Source organism: Chinchilla lanigera, unplaced genomic scaffold, assembly GCF_000276665.1.
Source record: "Chinchilla lanigera isolate Chin_1 unplaced genomic scaffold, ChiLan1.0 scaffold00038, whole genome shotgun sequence".
Classification (NCBI taxonomy): Eukaryota; Metazoa; Chordata; class Mammalia; order Rodentia; family Chinchillidae; genus Chinchilla; species Chinchilla lanigera.
The window spans coordinates 9,233,413-9,255,657 of record NW_004955439.1 but is presented as its reverse complement, the minus strand read 5'-3'; the positions used below and the strand labels follow the sequence as shown (position 1 = coordinate 9,255,657).

General features: G+C 34.9%; 1 protein-coding gene across 3 annotated transcripts in view; it reads right to left on the bottom strand.

Annotated features, from left to right (window-relative positions):
• Window positions 1-22,245, bottom strand: part of Syne1 (spectrin repeat containing, nuclear envelope 1) — a gene marked incomplete in the record, with an annotated part of 442,886 nt that overhangs the window by 318,455 nt on the left and 102,186 nt on the right. For all 3 annotated transcript variants that reach the window (XM_013517312.1, XM_013517313.1, XM_013517314.1), the window contains 8 exon segments: window positions 1,041-1,148; window positions 3,934-3,984; window positions 7,133-7,242; window positions 9,825-10,021; window positions 13,367-13,545; window positions 14,570-14,662; window positions 15,128-15,148; window positions 18,004-18,087. In XM_013517312.1, the coding sequence (XP_013372766.1) occupies window positions 1,041-1,148; window positions 3,934-3,984; window positions 7,133-7,242; window positions 9,825-10,021; window positions 13,367-13,545; window positions 14,570-14,662; window positions 15,128-15,148; window positions 18,004-18,087 (843 nt within the window).

Genomic DNA, 22,245 nt, shown 5'->3' with positions numbered 1-22,245 from the left:
AACTTCAAAGAAAAATACTGCACTGATCATAAGCATATACTTATTGCTTTACTGTGTTCAAAAATATAATGGAGATATCAGTCATTTAAATTTAGGTATATTGGGGCTGGGGATTTAGCTCAGTGGCACAGTGCCTGCCTGGCAAGCTCAAGGTTATGAGTTTGATTCCCAGTATGGGAAGAAAAACAAAAGAAAAATAAATAAATAAATAAATAAATTCAGGCATATTTACATTATTATATAAAAGCACACATTAATACTAAGATTAAATCTTTTACTGCCTGCCATGTTGAATCTTCTATACCACTCTACATTTTTTTGTAGCCAAAAGTGAGTGAAATATAATATAGATTTGAACACACTATGGAATCTAATACAAAATATACTATAGTTTTGTCGCTAAAATGTAGTGTTTTACGTAGGAGGAAGATAACAATGTTTTCATGGGAAAAATCTATTATAAGGCTTTGCGTCATGGAAGTAAAAACTGGAATCAGAAGTCCAGTCAATGACAGTGTACCAATGTTGTGGATAACAACAGCTCCGAGTGCCACCTGAATGTAATGCTGTGGAGCCGGGACGATCTCAGTGGAAACTGGTTCCTTTAATGGTCCCACTTGAAATAATCACAGAGTGATCCTTTATTAAATTCAGTTCACTTTGTAGAGATTGTCATTGGACTCATCAGTTATTTATTGATCTGGTGCATTTTTGTGTTAGGTAACATCTATAAAACCATAAATTACATAAAAACAGTGACTCCGGGCCTTTGTTCTGGGTCACCTGTAAGACTGAGTCCCCAAGAATAATGACATCTCAGAGCTCCCTCCATAGGCATTGTGGACACAATACAATTCAAAGCTGCCCATGCAGAGAGAAATGAAATTATAAAATCATGTGCCAATTTAAAATAGTGTATATTATTTCTTTAAAGACTTTTTCATCCATGTAATTTGAAAGATTAAACAGACTAAGTGATATACGAAAATCGTACCCATGAAAATGTTTTGAAAAATTGAAATCTCTTTTCCACGCTTTACCTGATATTTATCCTGAAGATTTGATTCTGTCACCTGTGCCCTGGTCAAATCTCTTTCAAATTGTTCTATCCAGACTTTCATTTCCTTCAGAATCAGTCTGTCTTCTCTCTGGAAAGCAGCAAACATTACACTTTTACTAGGAACTGTGTATTTTCTCAGTTGTTGAACAGACTTTCCAATGTTCTGAAAAAAATTTGTTTTCTCCTTTCTCCCACCCCTTTTGGAATATCAGAGGAAAAATTAATTCTAGAAAAATATTTATCTTGTTAATACTGAAATTATCTACCTCCATTGTTTCCCTCAGCACTAAGAGAACTTAGTGTTCCCTTAATTTGGAGCACTAACTTAATAAAGAAAATGTGCTCAGAAGAGTAGGTTTTGAGTCCAAAAACACTGAAATTTCAGCAGCTGGAGCGTAACCATATGTCTGTGGATGCTTCCAACCCAAGGTTATTGGTAAGCCGAAGGACTATTCTGGATGGGATTAATTCTGACAGACTCCAAGGAGGTGCTGTCTTAATAATGTTGGAGAAATTGCCTACATTGTTATTTAAAAATGATATTCAGTATTACAAAATAAACTTCAAGTAGATGGAAAACACATTTATCTGGCTCAATATCATTCCTAGATCCTTGCAACATGGTTCCTACGAGAGATTCACCAAGTCACCTGTTGAACAAATACACCCAGGATTCATTTATATACTTGTTTGCATGAATAGGAGCTATTCTAGTATGGACTTTGTAAACTCAATTTTTCATCAAGATTTCATATCTTGAAAGAATTACAACACAATCGTAAACATATTTGACATGAGGTTTGTGAAATTTGCAAGGAGCTTTCAAGTACAGCATCTCTTCTGCTGCTCACAGTCCTGTGACACAGGTAAAATGACTCTGCTCAGGGACAGGTAAAGTGTCCGAGTGAAAGAATGCTGTTTATATGGGTAGGTAGAACTTTCAAATTTTGATTGGGATGTACATCGGCTCTGTGGTCTAGTCTCTCTCCCTTTCTCTCTCCCTCCCTCCCTCCAATTTCATCATCATCTGTGGGATCATGACACACCCTGTGGTTTTGATGACAGCTGGGGTTTGTCCGTGTTACAGGGAGGACAGAAACTAGCACACATTGCTTGTGTGATCCATGACTATAGCCATTCATATATTTTTATTGATTCTGTTCCTCTAGAAAAGTCTAATGCAGGGTTCATCTTCTGCACAAGTAGTCCACAAATGTTAGTGTATGCTAGAACTATCTGGAAGGACTGTGATAATCCAATGGCTGAGCATACATGTAGACTTTTTGGTTCAAGAAATCTTGAGTAAAACCCGGGTTTCTATCTCTAACATTCCCAGGTGCACCGGAGACAGTTGGTCTACTGAATACACCCTCCCACCCTGCATGGAGTTGTATTTGCCTCCATAATTGTCTCTTTTCCCCACATACACCTCATTTATAGTTTTATGTTTAGTGTCACTCAGCATACAACTGTGGAATCATGGGTAATTGGTGCAATAGTTACTAAGAGAAAAAAATGGAGTTGGATCCTGCAAAGCTTCAGCTCTTCTTGCAGTGGGCATGAATGATCAGGTGAGTGTAATTAGGGCAGTTTTGTTGTCAATTGATTTTCATGCCCAAATAATGCATTCTTATGAGCTCAGAGGAAAAGCTGCTCTTGCTCTCTCTCCAAGGTCTGAGAGGTCAGTGTGACATTCATGCCATGTGACCCATATCACAGTGAGCAGTGAACGTCACTGCCAGCCTTCTAGGACAAGCTTCTCATCAACTTCTGCATCTGAAATGCACTTGGGACTGTTCCTAAGAGCAGCTGTTTGTTACTAATTGAAATTACTTCACAAAGTCATCTGAGGATTATGTTCTTGAAATAACTTTATTAGGGTCCATTTAGTAAATTATTTTTTCTGCTGGTGGAAAAATGTCAAGCAAATTGCAAAAGTAAGAGATATGACTATTTATACATACAACATTCTTTTCTAAGAGGAAAATGAAGTTCAAAACAATAGATAGTCTCAGAATTCATCAGTTTAGTGAATATTTTTAATTGTTCACTTTCACATGTACTCAAATAACATGTGATCTATTTGCCTAAAGGCCACTCTAAGCTCCAAATAGCATTCTCTCTCTCTCTCTCTTTCTCTCTCTTTCAAGCACACACAGAAAAATACATTGATATTTTTGTGCCAAATATATTTGTGCTTCTTGTGGAGTATGAAATTAAGTTAATTTAGTATCTGACATGAAATTGTTACTTCCAGTTTTCTACACTAGTGTTCATGTAAAGTCTACAGTACAGATAGATACTTAATCCCAAACTTAAATGTAGTATAAAAGAAGATCAAAATATAGCATAAAGACTCAATAATTTGGAATGAGCAAGAATTTAAAACCATTCATTTCACAAGTATTTTTGAGCACCTATTCTACGTTATGAACTTCATTTAAACCATGTGATCCAATTCTCAGCTGAATTATGAAAAAACTCACACTGACAAACCAATTGAATAGTGTACTTACCCTTTTCTGCTTCATATTTTAAGGTATGAAATAAACTTTTAACATTGTTTTTCATGTCACATTTCAAGAAATCAAACACAGTGAGTGCATTCTTTTTATTAGTGCTGTTAAGTGCTTAAAAATTAATCAACACTGTCTTATAAGTAAAGATTAGTGGGCAAGTCCATGGGAGGGGCTTAGATTGTCACTAACATTTAAGAGCACACAGATACGTTATTTGTTCTGTTAGAAATGAAAGGACTAACATGACTGAAATATTAAAAGAAATATATCCATAAGGACAAATACATGCAAAGGAATGGCTAGAATATAGGATATATAAAATAGGGCACTAATTCAAAATTACTTAGATCTTACCTTAAAATTTTGGATAGAATTTGCAAAAGATGGGAAAACTTGAAGTATTTCCTAACAATATGAAAAGATAATATATACAAACATAATAGAAATCAGATCAAAAATTACATAGAGAACAAGAAAATCAGTGGGAAGGCAACTGTCTATAAACAGCAATAATTTTAATGGTATAAATATTTTAAGATGTTTTTGTAACTTCCATTAAGTCAATGCAATTATTTGGCAAATATATTTTTATTTTAATTTGAAATACACCTGTGTGGCCAAACACAGGTAGTTTATAAATGTGTTTTGGAATAACATTAAACATTTTAGGAGAACTGTGTAAAGAAGTACGTAGACTCATATTTTTTCTCTGAAAATATTCCAGCTGTGTGCATATCTCGGAGTCCCTATCGCAGTGGCAACTGGGCTGTGCTTTTGAGAACAGTGAGGATTATTTGTTATAATGGAAGAATGGATGGGTGAAAAAAACCTGAAAGCTTACTAGGAAAGAAAGAGAAGCAAGTAGATCCATTTTATTTATTTAAGACTAAGTACTAATTACCCAAGGAATACCTTTTTCGTTACTGTACTACTGTGATATATCATAGCAACATTGGGTTTGGGGAAACTCGATAATTTTCAATTCAAGGAATATCTTAAGGGAAAATTTTCCTTTCTCAGTTTTATTGGTTGAAGAAGGCATGGAAGTGTCTATTGCCAGCAAGAGCATCACACTAAAATGGCATCCATAAAATACTCAAACGGAATCATGAAGAAAGGAATATAGACATCAAATCCCCCAGTAAATGGAAGGCTGGCTGATACGTTGATGTTATGATTTTAAAAAATGGATTAAGAGACTTACCATGACCTGGGTAGACAAATACTGAATATTTTGGGTGGACAGCAGCAAACACCTTAACATATGTGAGCTGTGAAGCCCTAAAAGTTCACTAAACACAGGCGGGGATTACTAACTGTATAAACAAAAGTTAGCCCCACATAACAAGAAAATTATTTTTTAAATCATTAAAAACATTCAGCTTTAGGTATTTATGTCCTACATTATAAATATCACAAAAGGGTAAATCTTATAATAATATTTTGCAGCAATATGGAAGAAGTCATATACATCTGGTTTTTAGGGAAAGGGTGGAGGAAATGTTTTTTAAAGATCAAACTTTGTTTTCTAGATAATTAAGTCAACCTCTTAAGTATTACTCTAAATCCTTTGGTGAAGTTTAACAAGCTTCTCTCAGGAGTATATGTGGTTCACATGCCTAAGGGTTTTTGTCATTAAACTCCTGCTCACGGGCACTATCTCGAATATCTTTTATTTCTTACACATTTCTGGTCACAGTTTACTTATCTGTCATGAGAGAAATTAGAAGAGTGAAAAATATCAAAAGCGAAACAAGGTATAAATCTATTTGGATAATTTAAGGGCTTTAGTATGAAAATCAGACTAAATCTTGACTTTATGCTGCACAGGGTAAGTCTCAAGTGTTGTCTTATGGTTTCTCATTCACACAGCGACATTCATGTTCATTTGTGTTGTCAAAACACAGAGAGCGCCAGCAGATCCAAACCACTGTGTCAGTCTGTGCTCGATGTGCACATGGTCTTCACTTCAGCCTTTTGAATTGCTTCTTAGGAATATTTGCTCTACTAACTATAGGAAAAGTACTATGGTGGTCAGTGTTTGGGCCAGAATCCTACCAAGAAACAAAAAGTGATTCCTAAAACTATACTTTTTTTAAGAAACTAGGAAAGTTCTCTCAAATGTCATAATAATTTCATCCAAGAGACCTAGGAAAGACCAGTTATCTTGGATTTGCTTAATTCTTTCATAAAGTGACTGATTTATAAATATTAGTAAAATACCTTTTCGTATTGGAAAACTTTAGGTTATGCTTCACTGAACTTTGCCTGCTTTAGGCATATTTCTAAGTATTTAGTGTATATATATATACATATATGTTTTGAAATGTAGTTCAGACTGGCCTTGAACTCATGGCAATTATCCTGCCTCAGCCTCCCAAGTTCTGGGATTACAGGCATGAGCCAGCATGCCTGGCTAGAAAATATATTTTAAAAGTTGTTTTTCTTAGTGTTCTCCATTGTAATATCAAACTATTGCAAAACCCACCTGAGATCTTAGAAAGAGGAACAAACAATTATAAAAATTCTTGAAAATTCTATTTATTATTTTCTCTGTTGTCATTTTGCTTTATAATTAATTTTAACTCCAGTAGTGAATCTACCTTTGTATAATAAAAAATCTCAACATGATTTCAAAAACGTTAAAATAATACTTATATAGATTGTTGCTGCAGGGAAACCAGGCATTCTGGTGTCCTGGGTGAATTACAAAATGCAACAAGTTTCCTACAGGGAAATTTGAAAAGATGGGTGAAAATTACGCATGTCCAAAAAAAAAAAAAGAAAAGTATACATGTCTTTTGGCTTAGGAATTCCATGTCTAATAAATAATTTTATCTGGTTTTATTGTTCAAAAATATTATTTATAATAACAAAAATATCAGAAATTTCCAACAATTGTTTGGATAAATAAACTATTGAACATACATGTGATGACCCATTTAGTTCTTTATGCTTTTAATGGAAAAAGTTTATAAAATTATGTGGACACTATGGTACTATTTTGTTAAAATATTATGTGTGTGTGTGTATATATATATATATATATATATATATATATATATATATATATATATGGAATTAACACTACCATATAAAATTTCCCCCTGGGATAGGTTTTCTCTAAGAGGGAAAGTACAGATAATTTTTCTTCTTTTTCTCATATTTTTTCACTTATAACAGTGAACATATATCACTCATATGAAAGCCTTAAGTCAAAATTAGATTTTGTCCAATCAAATAGAACAAGAGCTCAAGGTCAAATAATGTGATGGACATAAAATCACTTCAGTCCTCACTGTGCTAAAATTGATTTTCCACCACTGCCGCCTTATCTCAATTATATTTTCTCAGCATCATACATTTCTCATTTTTCAGTAATTATCTCTGACACTAATCACGCCTTCCACTAATCACCTCCCCATGTGGTGGTATCTAGCCCTTTCTCAGTTAAAATGCATTCTCATTTATTTTTTTTGAAAACAGTACCCATAGAAAGCTGAACCACTACCATTGAGTGCATCACCAGTGGTTAAAGAAAACAAATACCTACATCGTTCTCTTGCCCCTCAGGGCCTGCACTGTGGATGTCAGGATAATGCTTCAGAAACTGAGCCACGTAGGTCATAATGGACTTCTCGTCCGGTTTATCTACATCAACATCTGGAAAAGACAAAATAAAACAAACTAATTAGCATTAATTGAGTTTAAATAATACAAGTTTTGAATCTAGGTATTGTAAAACACTGTCCTCGGGACAGAGGAAAAAATACAGGTACTTTTAAGATTGTTTAGGGGAGAAGGAAGAATTTAGTATGGATGAAGTTTTTTAAATGCAGGAAGATGATACATTTTAACAAGGAATTTTTGTGAAAGTAGTACATGTTCCTTTTAAGTAATGTCAATGCTAATTTATCAGAAAATTGAGATTTGTATAGTTGCTTAGATATTTGGTGTAGTTAATTAGAGACAAATAGTATGACAAATTTAGAATTGGGGTGAGGGGGTTGTACAAAATGCTCACATTATGATGCTGAATGAGATACAGCTTGCATACTATTCTTTATGGCCAGATATAGCTAACCCACATGCCTCACACACATTGCTTTAGAAGAATATCTGATTTCTTAGTCTCATCATTATGGGGCACTCTTTCTGAATTATTGTATTCTGAAACAATCAAGTACTTTTTGAGGGAGACACTGCCTGAAAAAAATCTGTCATTGTGGTTTTGAAGCTATAGGTACATACCTAATAAAATCAGTAGCATAAGTCAGGAAAAGAAATTTTTATAGATTTAGTAGTTAGACAATGTCAAGTATTATAAATAAGTCTTTAAAATGTCCATTTAAAGGCGATGAAAATTATAACATTTTGCAGAGCACGTGTGTAGCCAAAAGCATTTAAAACAAACCCCAAATACCCTAATCAAAATATAAAACTATCCTAATATTTTAATAAATAATCCTTCTGATTGAGATATTAATGTAGTATTTAAAAAGCGCTGCAATTCATTTGACTTGAAACTAAAATAGTATTTTTGGAATTGTTTAGATGACTTAAATGTGATTTTAGAAATAAGATGACCAAGCTGGGCCTGATGGCACATGCCTGTCTGTAACCCTGGTACTCAAGAGGCTGAGGCAGGAGGATTGTTGTGAGTTCAAAGCCAGCGTAGGCTGCATAGGGAATTCACGGCCAGCCTGAACTACCTACATAGCAAGACCTTGTCCCAAAAAAGAAACAAAAAAAGAAGAAAAATGAAATGATCAGTGATTGATGCTGAAGAACCATGTGAAGAATAAATAAGATTGTTTCATGAAATGTGAAAGTGGACGGAAAAACAACACAGAATACATGACCTAACATATTATGTACTATTCAATAAATATGCACATAAAGCATAAAATAATTTTATAGTAGTTATTGCACTATTTAACCTGTACCCCTAAATATTTATACATTCAGGTTGGCTAAATAACTTTTGAAAGGAAATTTTTATTTTGACACAAACTCAGTTTCTGACCATTAAAGATTGTGTAGTACAATGGGTGTACAAGAACGTTTCTTTTTTGGTACTGAGAATTGAACTCAGGGCCTTACGCTTCCCAGGCAGGTGGTGTGCCACTGAGCTGTATCCACAGCCCTACAGGGGCTTTTTTTTTTTCTACCAGGAATCAAACTCACCACCTCGCACTTGCTAGGCAGGTGCTGTGCCAGTGAGCTATATCCCCAGCCCCCTACAAGGAGTTTTTGTGCTCACCTTTTATCCTACTCTAGGAAAAGTTTCGACTCTCCTACAGCCTCTAATGCTGAAGGTTGAGATTTCTGGGCAATTTCTCCCTCCACCTTCTTGTACAGAAACAATCTGGAGAGGCCTTGACTATGCCAGCGAATGTGGGGAGGGCAAAGAAGGACCCTCCCAGGGCAAGGCAGCTGCACGAGGCCTCCCTCCCAGAGGAAGCCCACCTGGATTTCTGTAACTTTCCTGCAGAAACGTAAGAGTATCTTGTTTTCAAGCTAGAAAAGCTCATTATGAAATCCCATGTTTGAACAAATATTGGTTTTCACTGTACATTTACACTGATACATTTATTAATAGAGACTTCTGTAATTGCCAACTAAAATAATAAATTATGACAATTGAATAATTCCCTTGGTACTTTTATTTCAATGTAATAAATTAATTTACAAAAGGCATCAGAATTGTCTTTTGAAGGCTTGAAAGAAGTAACTCCATTTCTAGGTCTTGAAATTCACAGGCTTTCCAAAAATGTACCAAACAATCAGAATAAAAAATGTTAGCGAATCATTTGGCTTGTTTGCATGGTAGAACCCAACACACTGGAATGCTTGCCAACATTTTAAAGGTATGATTTGAGGTCACTAATAATCTTCCATTTCTCCCAGATTCCTTGGAGGAGCACAGTAATCATTTTGCCCTGTCACACCCCTCGCCCCATCACACGTTTCTAAAGCTTTTATTCCCAATTAAGCATGTGAATCTAGATCACCCAACTGATGCGCTAATGCTGCAGAATGGCCATCCCATTTTGTTCTCAAGTACATGGGCAAGCATTTCTGCAGGAGGAAATTGGTACAGAAAGATATTATTTCTCCTCACTTTTCTTCAGCTTTCTGTCCCCTTAAATGGAGACCTCAAGGTCATGCAATTTCTGTATTTCATCCATACAAACATATGACGGGGTGTGTTTGTTTGTTCTCTCACCAATTATTCAGCATACCTTCAGGATCCAGCAGTCTTGGGATGCCCAGTTGTGTTTCCGCGATAGCGAAAGCGTCCTCCAGGTTTTCTCTGTTGGATCTGCCTTTCACCCTCTCCAAGTCGACCAGCGAGGGCTGAATGGCATGGATAACTGAGTGAAAGGCAACCCCGCTCCGCCAGCTTCGTCCAAAATCTTTCACCTCTATTCCCGTCTGCCTAGTGGGACAAACACAAGAAATAATGTCATATTCTTAATAGAGGGAAGGCTTTCTTCACGGTCTTATGAAAAACCCAATGTTTTTTACCAATAATGTTCTATATTGGCTTACTGGTTTTTGAAGAAAATTAAGGAAAGTAAAATTTTTAATAAGATGAAGAAGTTCTAGATATACACTTAAAGTTTTCTGTGTGAGATTTTTCAATAACTGAGATGGTTGATTTAAATAATACTTTTACACTTATTTTTGAAAGGAAGTTTCTTTTAAAATTTAGTCTGGGTAACTTTATAGTAATTTCTATACAAATCAAAACCATTACTGAATTAGTTTTTATAGTCTCAAAACTTCCATGAAAATTAGTCTAACTGGTATATTCCCTAATAAGGTAGTAAGTGTCCTTAAATGTACCTCAGTGATCTTAAGTTTCAGTCTAAAACAAGTTTAGCAATGTACATTCAGTTTGTATAAAATATTGCATGCCTGATGTAGTACAAGGGGACTTAATCACTGGCTTAATAAATGCTCTAAAGACAATTTTATAAGGTTCTGGTAATCTAAAGTAATCTTGAATTTTCTCTTTGTTCCTGTGGGTTTTTGTCTCTGGTAGCACAGCTGCAAATGTGTCCAGCAGACATCTGATATTCATGCGGGTTGAACAGCCTGTCCTTGGTATGTCTTTGTTTTCCATTCTTTTGTACGCAGCCTCTTAATCTTATTTTTTCTACCTTTATTTTTCCTTTGTTCACAGTTCCTCTTTTAAAAATGGTTCTTTCTCTCTAAACCAGATCAAATTAGCTTTTAACAAAACAGACTAGGCATAACAAATAAATTAGTGAGCAGCTAATTAATACCATGAGACTAGGTATTTTCTTGAGCTTGTTTATTGTTTCACATATTTTTGGAGAAATGTATAAAATGTTTCCCAAATAGTTGTTAGCTTGAAAAAATTAAAAAAAGTTTCAAATCATTTTCTTTCCTCTATATTTGCTGAAAGACATATGCATATGCAAATATAAAGATACATACAGTTTCTTACTGCATTAAATCAATAGGGGATATTTCTGAAAACTTTCAGTTCAAATTTCTCATTTAAGAATGTTTTGTTTCATACAAACCCAAAGAAAACTCAGATATACCACTTTGAAAAGAGGTGTAGCTCAGGTGGGTCTATTTGACAGGCATTTCTGACTTCTATTTGCTTCTGTTTAACTCAAGTTATTTAGAAGGAATCTGGAAATATATTTGTTATTTGGTGATTTTAGTAATTCCTGCCCTAAAATATAACTGTTGTTCTTTCACAGTGGACAATGTGTGTGCAAACACTGTGACCAAATGCTTTTATTTCTGAGAATCTGTGCTCTTACTGCATGAAATTGGTTACAAAATGCAGAAGGCTGAAGTGTACTGTGTTACTAAAACAGTTTTCTAAATTTACTTTTAAAATAGTTGTGAGATTTCTATGAAGATCGTGAAGACTTTATGACCATCACTCCAGTGTCTGCTGGATGTTTTATCCCTTCCCACCATCTTCAGGCTTGTGAAGGTGATGAGCCAGACCACAGTCCCACAGGAGGTTACAGTTTTAGGAGCAATGTCGTTCTAGTACTTAAATGGATATAGATCTAAAGCCTTCACTCCATGTTAGATAAAAGCTTCTTGAAAATTACAACATGGAATAGCTTTGCAGGCAGCTTGTACAAAAAGGCACCAACAGTTTGGTAGCATGATGACACTATGCATTTTCGTGGAATTCTCATGGAAGGAAATGTCACCTCCCCAAACCTCTACAGTTTGTGCAACTAACAAAGAAACTGGTATTACTGATGTATTGATGGGTAGAGATTCGTCAGGTTGATGATGCTGGACATTTATACCAGTAGGGAAAAGCAACTTTCTCTGATTTTACAAATATACATGATGCCAGAAGGACTTTGAGCTCTCACCAGATCCCTGTGTATATCATATAAACCCAGCAGAGCATGTGCAAATAAATGCAAGACCACTCCAACAGCATCAAATTCGCATTTATCTCAAGCTACTAAATTACTACTTAAAATCAATTTATTATAGGTTAATTTAAAACTGTATGAAGCAGTGGGCAACAGAATATCCCATTGACAATATTACAATGTTTAATTGGAATGGCATCAGGACACATATCAGCATGCACTCACCAATGTTCTACCCAGCCATTTCTTCTCCCTGGCCAGTTAAACTGCAACGGAGATAATAATGTCCAAAATACTGCAATCAAGTAGTACACCAGCAATGTGGGATGGATTTTTAAGTTTAATTTCTGCCACAGATTCTAAAGACCCCCAAAGCTTTGCTCTCAGAAACATTTTTTTACTATATGCTGACTCATAAATATATACCCCAAAATAGAAGACGACTAATACATTTTAAAGGCTAAGCAAAACTACAGAAATTAGGAACACTAATTACATCCTCTATGTGTTTAGCTTTTTATCTCCTTATTTTTCTCTTCAAACACTTTAAAAATAGAACTCCCTATGTTTAGTGCCTTGATGTTTTATAAGTAGTTGTTTACCACTATTTTCTCAAAGTAGATAATCATATTCAGATTACATTTTGGCATGCAAAACAAGACAGAAAGTGAGTTAGTTTTACATGTTATCTAGGAAAGTTAAAAGCACATCTTCTATGAGAGGATACTTGCCTCTGAGTGCATCAGATAGCAATATATTGGTAAAATCAACTGAAAACTCCACTGAAATCCATTGCTATGATAAGATAATTTTTGAGTACAGCAGTTTTCTAACCACCTGTACAACAAAAATGTATACACTTGCAAATTTAAACTCCAACCCATAAATCTAGAGTTGACAATGGATCCTACCTTGAAAGATAAAACCAAAGGAAAAACTTTTAAAAATAAATGGCCAGAAATTTTCAGGAAATAAAAATAAATACAATTGTTTTCAGAATGTGGGCCTTAGTTTACATATGCATTACTTGGTAGTCTTATGAAGAGACAATCAAGTTTAAACTTATAATTTATTTGTGTAAAGATTATTTAATAGGAGCAGAAACTCTAAATGATGATCTGATTGTAATTAACCCTCATGTTACCAATCAAAATGAAGGTTTAATCAGTTTAATTAATCAGGCATAATCACATGAAGAATTTTCCTAGAGTGAGTCTTAGTGATTTCATGTTTATATTTTAATTCAAGATGAGTGAAAGGAAAGCTAAAGCAAAAGGATTAGTTCAAATTTTTCTTCAAGTTCTGCAATCATTGCAAGGTGTAACAAGTAATAAATAAATTGAAAGTTCAAATCATCACAAGCTTTCAAATTTAAATGAACTATTGGTACTTACTTGCCTGCCACACACTGAGCCCACTTTAACAGAGCCTTCTTGGCATTTCCTTGGATCTTGGTGGCCACCTTGCGTTTACTTGGTGGACTGGTCGTCTCTGAGCTGACCACGCTGTCCAACGAGGATGCACTGCTAGACAAAGACTGTAGCTGTGGCAGGTTGCTGGTCAGTTCTTCAATCTGTGTGTGAGTTAACAGCCAGCAAAAGCATCAGAATCACGTACTCTTCTAACTAAAAATGATTTATCTTAAGATTCTTAACACCCCTGAAATGGTTGGCCTTACTCCTTTTTAACTTCCTACCGCACCTCTAATTGTATCTGACACATAATAATAAACTGTCCAAATACTGATGAATTAATGCTGTGGTCTGGAAATATTTTAAGTTTGTGCCCCAAGATTTCACAGGGTGGAAGCTTGGGTTTCTGTACAGCGATGTTGGGAGATGCTGGGCTTTAAGAGATGAAACCTAGTGGGAAGTCATGGGAGGAGCTCCCTGGGAAGAAAGAATTGGTGTATTTTTTCTTTTTTTATTAGTTCTCATGAGAGGGCCATTATAAAAGTGCAAGCCCAGCACTTCCCTAGTCTCTCTACTTCCTGTCCCACCATGTGTCCTCTCCCTTTTGCACACACACCCACCACGATGTCTTCTGCCAAGGTAGGATGCCGCAAGGGGGACCCTTGCCAAGGCTAGCTCCACGCTCTTGGAACTTTCAGTCTGTAAAACTGGTGTTCTCCATAGATATTTTGTTTGTAAGTTACCCAACCTTTTTACTTTGTTGTAGCAATGGGAAACAGATTAATGCCATTAATAAAATAAAATCTACAGGTTATAAAATCTATGTGGGCACATTATCTCCCCATCATGTCTAATAGTACCTAAGGTTGCTCTTTGCCAGAGGAAAAAATATCCTTTAGCTCCTTATAGCTCATCTCCACTACATTTCATCTCTATGGGACACGCCCACTTTTCAGATTTAATATCTCTGCTGGAGTTCTTTGTGGTGGAGGGTTTCATATATGACACCTTTCCACAGAAAAAGAAATTCTCCTCTTAGCAAAATCTTATATATGGATGGGGGGGGTCTCCTTCCTGTTAAGTTGCAGATGACACCAAATATATGGCAAGTGGGATATAATAACAGGTCTATCACTCCCTCTATCCATGATGTTAAATCAATTAAAAAAGACTGCAGTACCATACCTGGAAATACAGAATAATGGTCCACATCAGGCCAAGAACAATGGATGGCCGGCCATCAGCTATATCAGTGGAGTTAATGTTGACTAATTTGATCTGTGTAAAAAGAAAAGCTGTACTAGTAATTTACTAGACTGTTATAATGCATTTAATTGCACAATGACTAGGTCTTTACTAGACATCGATAAGATCTATTCATGCCCAGGTAGCAATACACGAAGTCAGTAGGGTGAGCCAGTAAAACAAACAAGCACATGGTCCAGTGGACACTTTGAGGGTATTTGTTAGGTGCACAAAGTAAAAACAACTCAAAGATGGACTTCAAAAAGATGGACTTCTTTTGTCAAAAGTGTGTAACATCATGCAGGGATTACCAAACATAAAAGACCAGATGAGAATAGCAGTTACTCTTTACATGTAGAGATTGACTGGAACTTGAACTGCAGTGAGTGGTTTAAGAAGGTACACTTACTTTGAAGTTTGCTACCAAATACCATGGAACTTGTGTTTCTCTTTTACATATAAGAATCAGGAGTTAAAAATTCTAAAATTTGTACTAACCGGTGATCCTCTGTACATGGACTGACATGAAAAACAAAGGAAGAAGATGAAATGCGTAAATATTCTTTCAAATCAGCATTATTTGTTAAAAAGAAATACAAAGGTAGAAAAATTAGAGCATGACTTTGGGAATATACTTTAAAGAAGAACCAAGGAAAGCCAACACAGAATAGAAAAGGGCTATTAGAATTTAATTCCTAATTTTGGGCAATAAAAACTATAAAGCATTCAGGATCACCTGTCCGTAATTGCCCCTAAGTACTCATTTTGATGTTTCCCCCCAAATTAAAATTATTCCTAAGCTCAAGCAAAATGGACTTACATTGTTAGACTCACTTGGTCAATCTGTATAGCATGCAATCAACAATTAACTACTTCATACTTTTTGTAATCTCCAGAGAAATTAGAAAAAGATAACGAAGTTCCCCTTAAACTTTTAGCTCAATAAGTCTCAGCCGAGTTTTCACGAAGTGTATTTTTAATAATAAAGTTCAGAAATTTGTAGATGGTTTACTTTTAAAAATATTTGTTAGAGATCAAAATGTATTATTTTTTTCCTTAGTAAATGTAAGGTTTAAAATGTGGTTTCTGTACTTATTATTAACTTAGAGTTGTTCTGGGGAAATGAACCTTCTGAAATCAAGTCTTCTTTGAAAAAAGTCTTTGTAAACAATGCATTTCGTAGGTTGTCACTGAATAATTCACCCTAATATTAATGAGAGGAAATTTAGTTTCACTTTCTAGCCAAATATATTTCTCAGAATGGATGAAGGCACTATGGCCACACAGCTGGAATGGGAGACCTGAAAGCCTCTAATATTCTGTTCAACAAAACTTCATTCTGATTTCTTTGAAAACCCAATACCAGGGGAATAATAAGAAGAGAAACACTGCAATAAGGAGATCAGAGTGATCTGAAAACACTGTCCAATACTGTATAAGCATCTAAGATTGTTTTTCTATATTATCTTAATGTAAAATTTATGGTGACTCATTGCATTATCAACTTATCAAAATATACATTATTTAAGGATCAGAATTTAGGTCTTCTTTTAGTTCTTGTCTTATAAAGTGTACTCAGGTCCAAGGTGTGGAGCAGATCAACTTAGTGCATACAGACTGAGAAAGAAATCATGGAATCATTCCATTGTCTAAAAGTTACGTGGATATTCTTCTATAAAATTGGCTTTAGTGTTCGCCAAGTGAAGTGTGCTAAATTCCCCCAAATTAGAAAAGGATAAATCTAAGAGGATTGTGCAGCCCTTTTTGCAAGGAAATATGGCAATATCTAGCAAAATTGCATGCACAGTTGCTTTTTGAACACACATATCACACTTCTGGGAATTTACCTAGAAGGCACACCTCTAGCCATATAATAACACTTATGCACATGGTTATTAATTGAATCATGATTTCTGTTTGACAAATACCAGAAACAACTCAAATTCTGACTCATAAGAGTGGGTAAGCAAACTGTGGTACAATACTATGCAACTCTCACAATGAAAAAGGGAATTATTGAAATCTTTGTGAACTGACTTGGGATGATTTCCAAGATAAATTTCTTAATTTAAAGAAAAGGAAAATACTACTATAGAATGCTACTCTTCGTGTAAGACAGGAGATGTATGAAAATGCATTTCATTTGCAAAAAGAAGTACAGAAAAGATGTCAGAAACTAGAGAAACTTGTTACCCAGGGGAAAGAAATGGAGTTAGAGGCAGGAGAATGAAAAGGGAGAGCAGAAAAGAGAGGAATACGCAGTACACTAACTTTTACTTTTAGAAACATGACAATGGTATAGCCCCCAAATAAATGATTAAAGTCAACCAGCCCTACCCTCTGTGGGGCTGCAAGATGGACTCAGACAATAGTGAATGGACTTAACCTTAGCACAAATGAATGAGGTAGATACACCAAAAGGTACAGGGAAGAATGGAACATTCAGGAAACAGTCTGTTGATTGGATACATTAATGCTGAAGAAAAAAAAGAACTGTACACAAATACTGTTCCCCAGTTAGTACATCTGTCTCTCACATGGATTACTACATCTGAAGCTATGGCATGTGTACACAGTACTAGGGCTAAAACAATAAGTGAAAGTATTATAGATTAGAATCGAGTTCCTTCTTGTCAGAGAGAGTAGAAACAAATAAGGAGATGCTGAGCAGAAGCCTGCATCATGGTTTTGTATTTTCCAATGTACAAATAAACTTCTATCCTTTAAAAATTACTTATTCTCATGTATTTTGTTGAAGCCACAGGAAACAGACTAAGACAATGCCTTACTGGGTAATCAAGGCTGATATCACCAGTAATATCAGAATCCTGCATCCACTGATATGATACACAGGAAAGGATACAGTATCACAATGGATAACTTCAACCCAATCATGGCAAAATATTCTGCAAAAATAATGGACCACAGTATCAAAAAGGTCAAAATTCACAAAAGATGAAAAGAAAAACCCTGAGAGTCTGCCACAGAATTAAGAGACAGTTACATGTACAATGCAATACTGGGTTGGATCCCGGGATAGAAACCAAGCAATAGGGGGAAACTACTGGAGTTAGAATAATATGCTCACTTCAGTTAACAGTGTCACTACCAATTTTAATTTATTAAGTTTTAAATTTTGCTATTGATATTATGGTTGTATAAATTCTCAACATTAGGAGATGATTGAAGTGTGTAAGTGGAATCTTCATTGCAAGGTTTTTTTTTTTTGTAAATCTGCAATTATTTCACAAAGATATTGTTTATCTAATCTGTATAAACAGCATGCAGAGTTCTTTACCCCCACAGCAGATACTCGAACTTCAGTGTTCTCGTGCTTGCTTTCTTCAACTGTTTCTATTCTGTTTCTCTCTTACCTTTCTCCCTTCGAGGAAGTTCAGCGCCCTGCCGATGTTCGCCACAGCGTGAATTCGCTTCAGACGGCGGCCCTGTTCACAAGGCTGTGGAAAGGGAAAGAGCAGGAAAACATAAAAATACAAACATTCAAAAACAGTTATAAAGAGCTATTCAAAGAGATTAAAACTACACTTGAAGAATACTCAAAGCAACTCATTGTACTCAGTTTCCACAGGTTAAATACAAAGTGTGATTTAAAAAAATACAGTGAATGTTTAAAATTTAAAAAAAAATTACAGTGAAAGACATATTGATAGGATAAAATGAGTGATGGGATAAAAGTATATTTAAAGCAAAGAAAGGATTATTTTTAATATTTTGAAGGAAATTATTGACAATGTGATTTTTATTGTAACAATTTTTAAAATTTTTAAAATCACACTGTATTTTATGATAAACCTCACTGATCAACCCTTTGCAGCAATTTCGGTGAAGTAAAACCTTATGATGCAATTTCGGTGAAGTAAAACCTTATTCACCATATCTGGCACCGTGCAATTTCTGACTTCCTCAAAGTCAAAATGATTATGAAAGTTAAACATTTTGAATCAGTTGAGGCATCAGGGCAGCCATGATGGCTCAACTAAAGATACAAAAGAAAGCTTCCAGAACTGCTTCAGAAAAAGCAAGAATGATAAGATAAATGTTCTTGAAGTGAGAGGACGCATCTTGAGGGTCATTAATGGCAAGGTATCTTTTGCTCTAATAAATGTTTTAAAAATTAAACATTCCCATATTTTTAATTATACCACCACATAAAGAACTGGTATTTTTATGGCACTCTGAAAATGTGTGTGTAAACTTACTGAAAAAGAAAACAGCAAAAGAAAAACAGATGGTCATTCTCAATTTACCTGTTAATGCAGTTGACCTGTAGGCTTATACACAGCTAAGAGCAGAAATCACCAAACTCTGTCTCTCTGTTCATTGTATATGTCAGGAAATATTTATATGCTGAGTACTCCCAGTCAGTCACCATTTTCCCCAAGTCGTACTGGGAATACTGACAGTATTAACAACATTTCTTGGTTTGAATGACAAAACTACAGGGAGCATATGCACTAAGTTTAAAAACAGAATCACAAGAATAAAAATGTCATTCACAACAGTGTGTTCTGGCCTGTGAATACTTTTCTGTGCTTATGTTATCAAAATTTATTATGTAGTTTCTCTGTACCACATTGGCAAACTGAAACTCAAAATAAGTTAGAAAGTAGATATTATTAGCTTCTTTTACATTTCTGGGAACTAGCAGAGGAACTGAAGTTTGGTAGCTTTCCTCAGGTTGCGTAGCTGGGAGACTGATTTCATCTCTGTGACCCTAGACTCGAAATAACGTCTCATTATAATCCAAAAGCAAGTACCTTTTAATTGCCAATGAGTGTTATGTTGGTAATAATTTTAGGATATACTTTTAAGTAAATATTCAAATAGAAGATACATTTTAAAATTTTTTATTTGTTCTTTAATGGAAACTCTGTTATACATGCTAGTCTCATTATTGGTCCACACACAGCTCACTTATTTAGTTTATTTAATGAATTATCTTTTACAATGTACAATTACCCCATGAATCTGCCAACTAAGCCAAGGCCAGGATCAACAATTCAGTATGAAAGCCAGATATCCTTCTACTCCACCAGTATCCATTCTGTCTTCTTGTTTTCCTGTATCTATGGCAACCAGTGCAGTAAATGTAGTCTAACATTTTCCATTCTGTATAGATTCATTTAATTTTCATGCCTGCTTAAAAATATTTATTTGAGTTTTGACTTCATACAGAGTAAAATGTAATAATTGTTGGAATATACTTTTCTACAGAACATTGCAGTGCTGAATTTCATCTGTACTGTACACTTTCACTGTATTTAATTATTTTGATAGCTATATAATGTGCAGTACATAAACTCTCCTGATGTCAACATGGGTTATTCCTTGGATATTGCTGTTGTGACTTATGCAGACTGATGCATATTTCACATTTCAGACTTCACATCTTTCGTACAAGTATAGTTTCTCTTTAGCAAGATAACTGCTCAGTCAAGGGAATATAACTTTTGAACTCAGTGAAGGGAATATAACTTTTGAACTTGCACAGAAATGCCAAATTTTTCAAACAGGCATTGCATTATTTTGTCAGCATGGAGAAAATAATACTGTTGACCCATATCCTCACCCACACTTGGTTTTGACAGCTATTTAAAAATGTGTGTAAAATATATCTACTGCTTTTCATCCTGGGCTTCGCTTGCATTTCCCAGTACACAATGATGTGGCTATCCCTCCCTCTCCTCTTTGGCATCGTGTTTCTTTTGTAAAATGTGTTTTCACAGCTCTCATCCAAGTTTTCCTTTGAGTTGTTTGTACACTTATTGTTTTGAAGATGTACTTTATGTATTTACATGGCATTAACTGTAAATGTCTTCAGCAAGATTATTACTTGCTTTGTCATTTTTTCTTTCACAGGTTTTGATTTTAAATGTTCTGGATTATAACCTAACTAAAGATAGCAATCTTTAAAAATCAGTATTTTTTGTCTTAATGAATGCTTGTTCCTAACCCCAGTATCTAGAAGATAAATGCCTATACATTCTATTAAAATGTTAAAGTGTTTCTGCAGTTATATCCTCAATTCATGTGTATATAATTTTGTTATTGGGTATGAAATAAGAATGCAATTTCATCTTTTTAAAATTAAACTTATTTTCCCATTCCATTTATTGAACAGTTTCTTCTTCCCATCCCTACCCCAGATCTGAAATCTACCTTTGGCCTGCTAAATTTACATTCATGCTCTTGATCTGTCTCTAGACTCCACTGCATTTATCAGTATGACCATCCCTATAACAATAGCACACTGTTTGAAATGATTTAGTATCATTCTAAGACCTGATATCCAGTGAGGAAATACCTTCTCTCTGCTTTTCTTTTCAGATATATCTCAGCTAAACAAAGAAAATGTAAAATCCATGTGTTTCTGTTTTATTTTTGCATTTATTTTTATACAACTTAGTACAATTATTTTCATCACTAGCCTATCAACTTTCTTTGGAGGGAACCATCCATATTCCATTCTTCTATATCTTTCTCAAAGGACATAAGATAGCTCTTTATCCACAAAAAAGATTCCAGAAGTATCAGCTGGGTGGTTAGTTTGCAATACCAAATCACACTTTGGAATTGAGATCTGCTCTCAGTATGTGAATGAGAGTAACGAAGTCACCCGGTGATTCTACAGGAGCTTTTGATGCTCAAGATTCCCTAACTAACTGTCCATTGTTTGTCTCTTAGTGGGTTGTTAGGTGTTCCTTGAATGTAAGGTGTTAAAGAATCTTTTAAAACCATACTGCACAGGTTACCAAAATAAATAGGAAATAAATTGCTCCACAGTCTTTAATCTCTGTCCATATTGCCTACATAGTTTCTATTTTCTCAATGGTAATTACTCACATTCTCAAAAAAATTCTAAGCACAGAATTAAATTTAGTTTCAATGTTTCTGCGTGTTTACAAACATGTAATCACTGATCCATTCAGAAAGTAAATGCTCTACAAATAATATTTAGTAGATACAGAGAAATCTAAGAACAATAATTTTAAAATTTAAAAATTCTGGAAGGGCATAAATAAAATCATAGGCAAGAGAGTCACAACAGGTTACTACAGGGGTCTAGGACATTGAAATTCCACCTTCACTCTAACATGCAGGCAGGATTTGGGACATAATGCCATTTGACTACATTTCCAGAGTGACTGTGCTCAAAGGCAGAGGCCTGAACTGTGAGTTGTGACATTAACTATTGGTTTTTTATAAATAGTATTCTAGCCCTTGGATAATTATGGAATTCCTGGCTATGTTAACACACCTGAGTGCAATGCTTTTGCTTTTATTGTCCCACTGAAAAACCCTAAAAGGTTTGCATTTTGGTTGCTCATTCTTTTACATCGTGCTCCTCACATCCCTGTGGTCCTCACCATAAACACATGTATAAAATTGAAATCACCATTGCCAAAATATATTTATAAATTCAGAAGAGTTTCATTCATTTATGTAATTTAGAATGGTAAAGAGATCAACATAAATGAATAATAAAGGTCAAATCAGAAATTGCCTTTGTATTTCTCAGTTTCTCTGCCTGTTAAGTGAGAATGCTAGTGCTCTTTCTGAAATCGTTTGTAGCTTTAAGAGCTCATAATTCTATG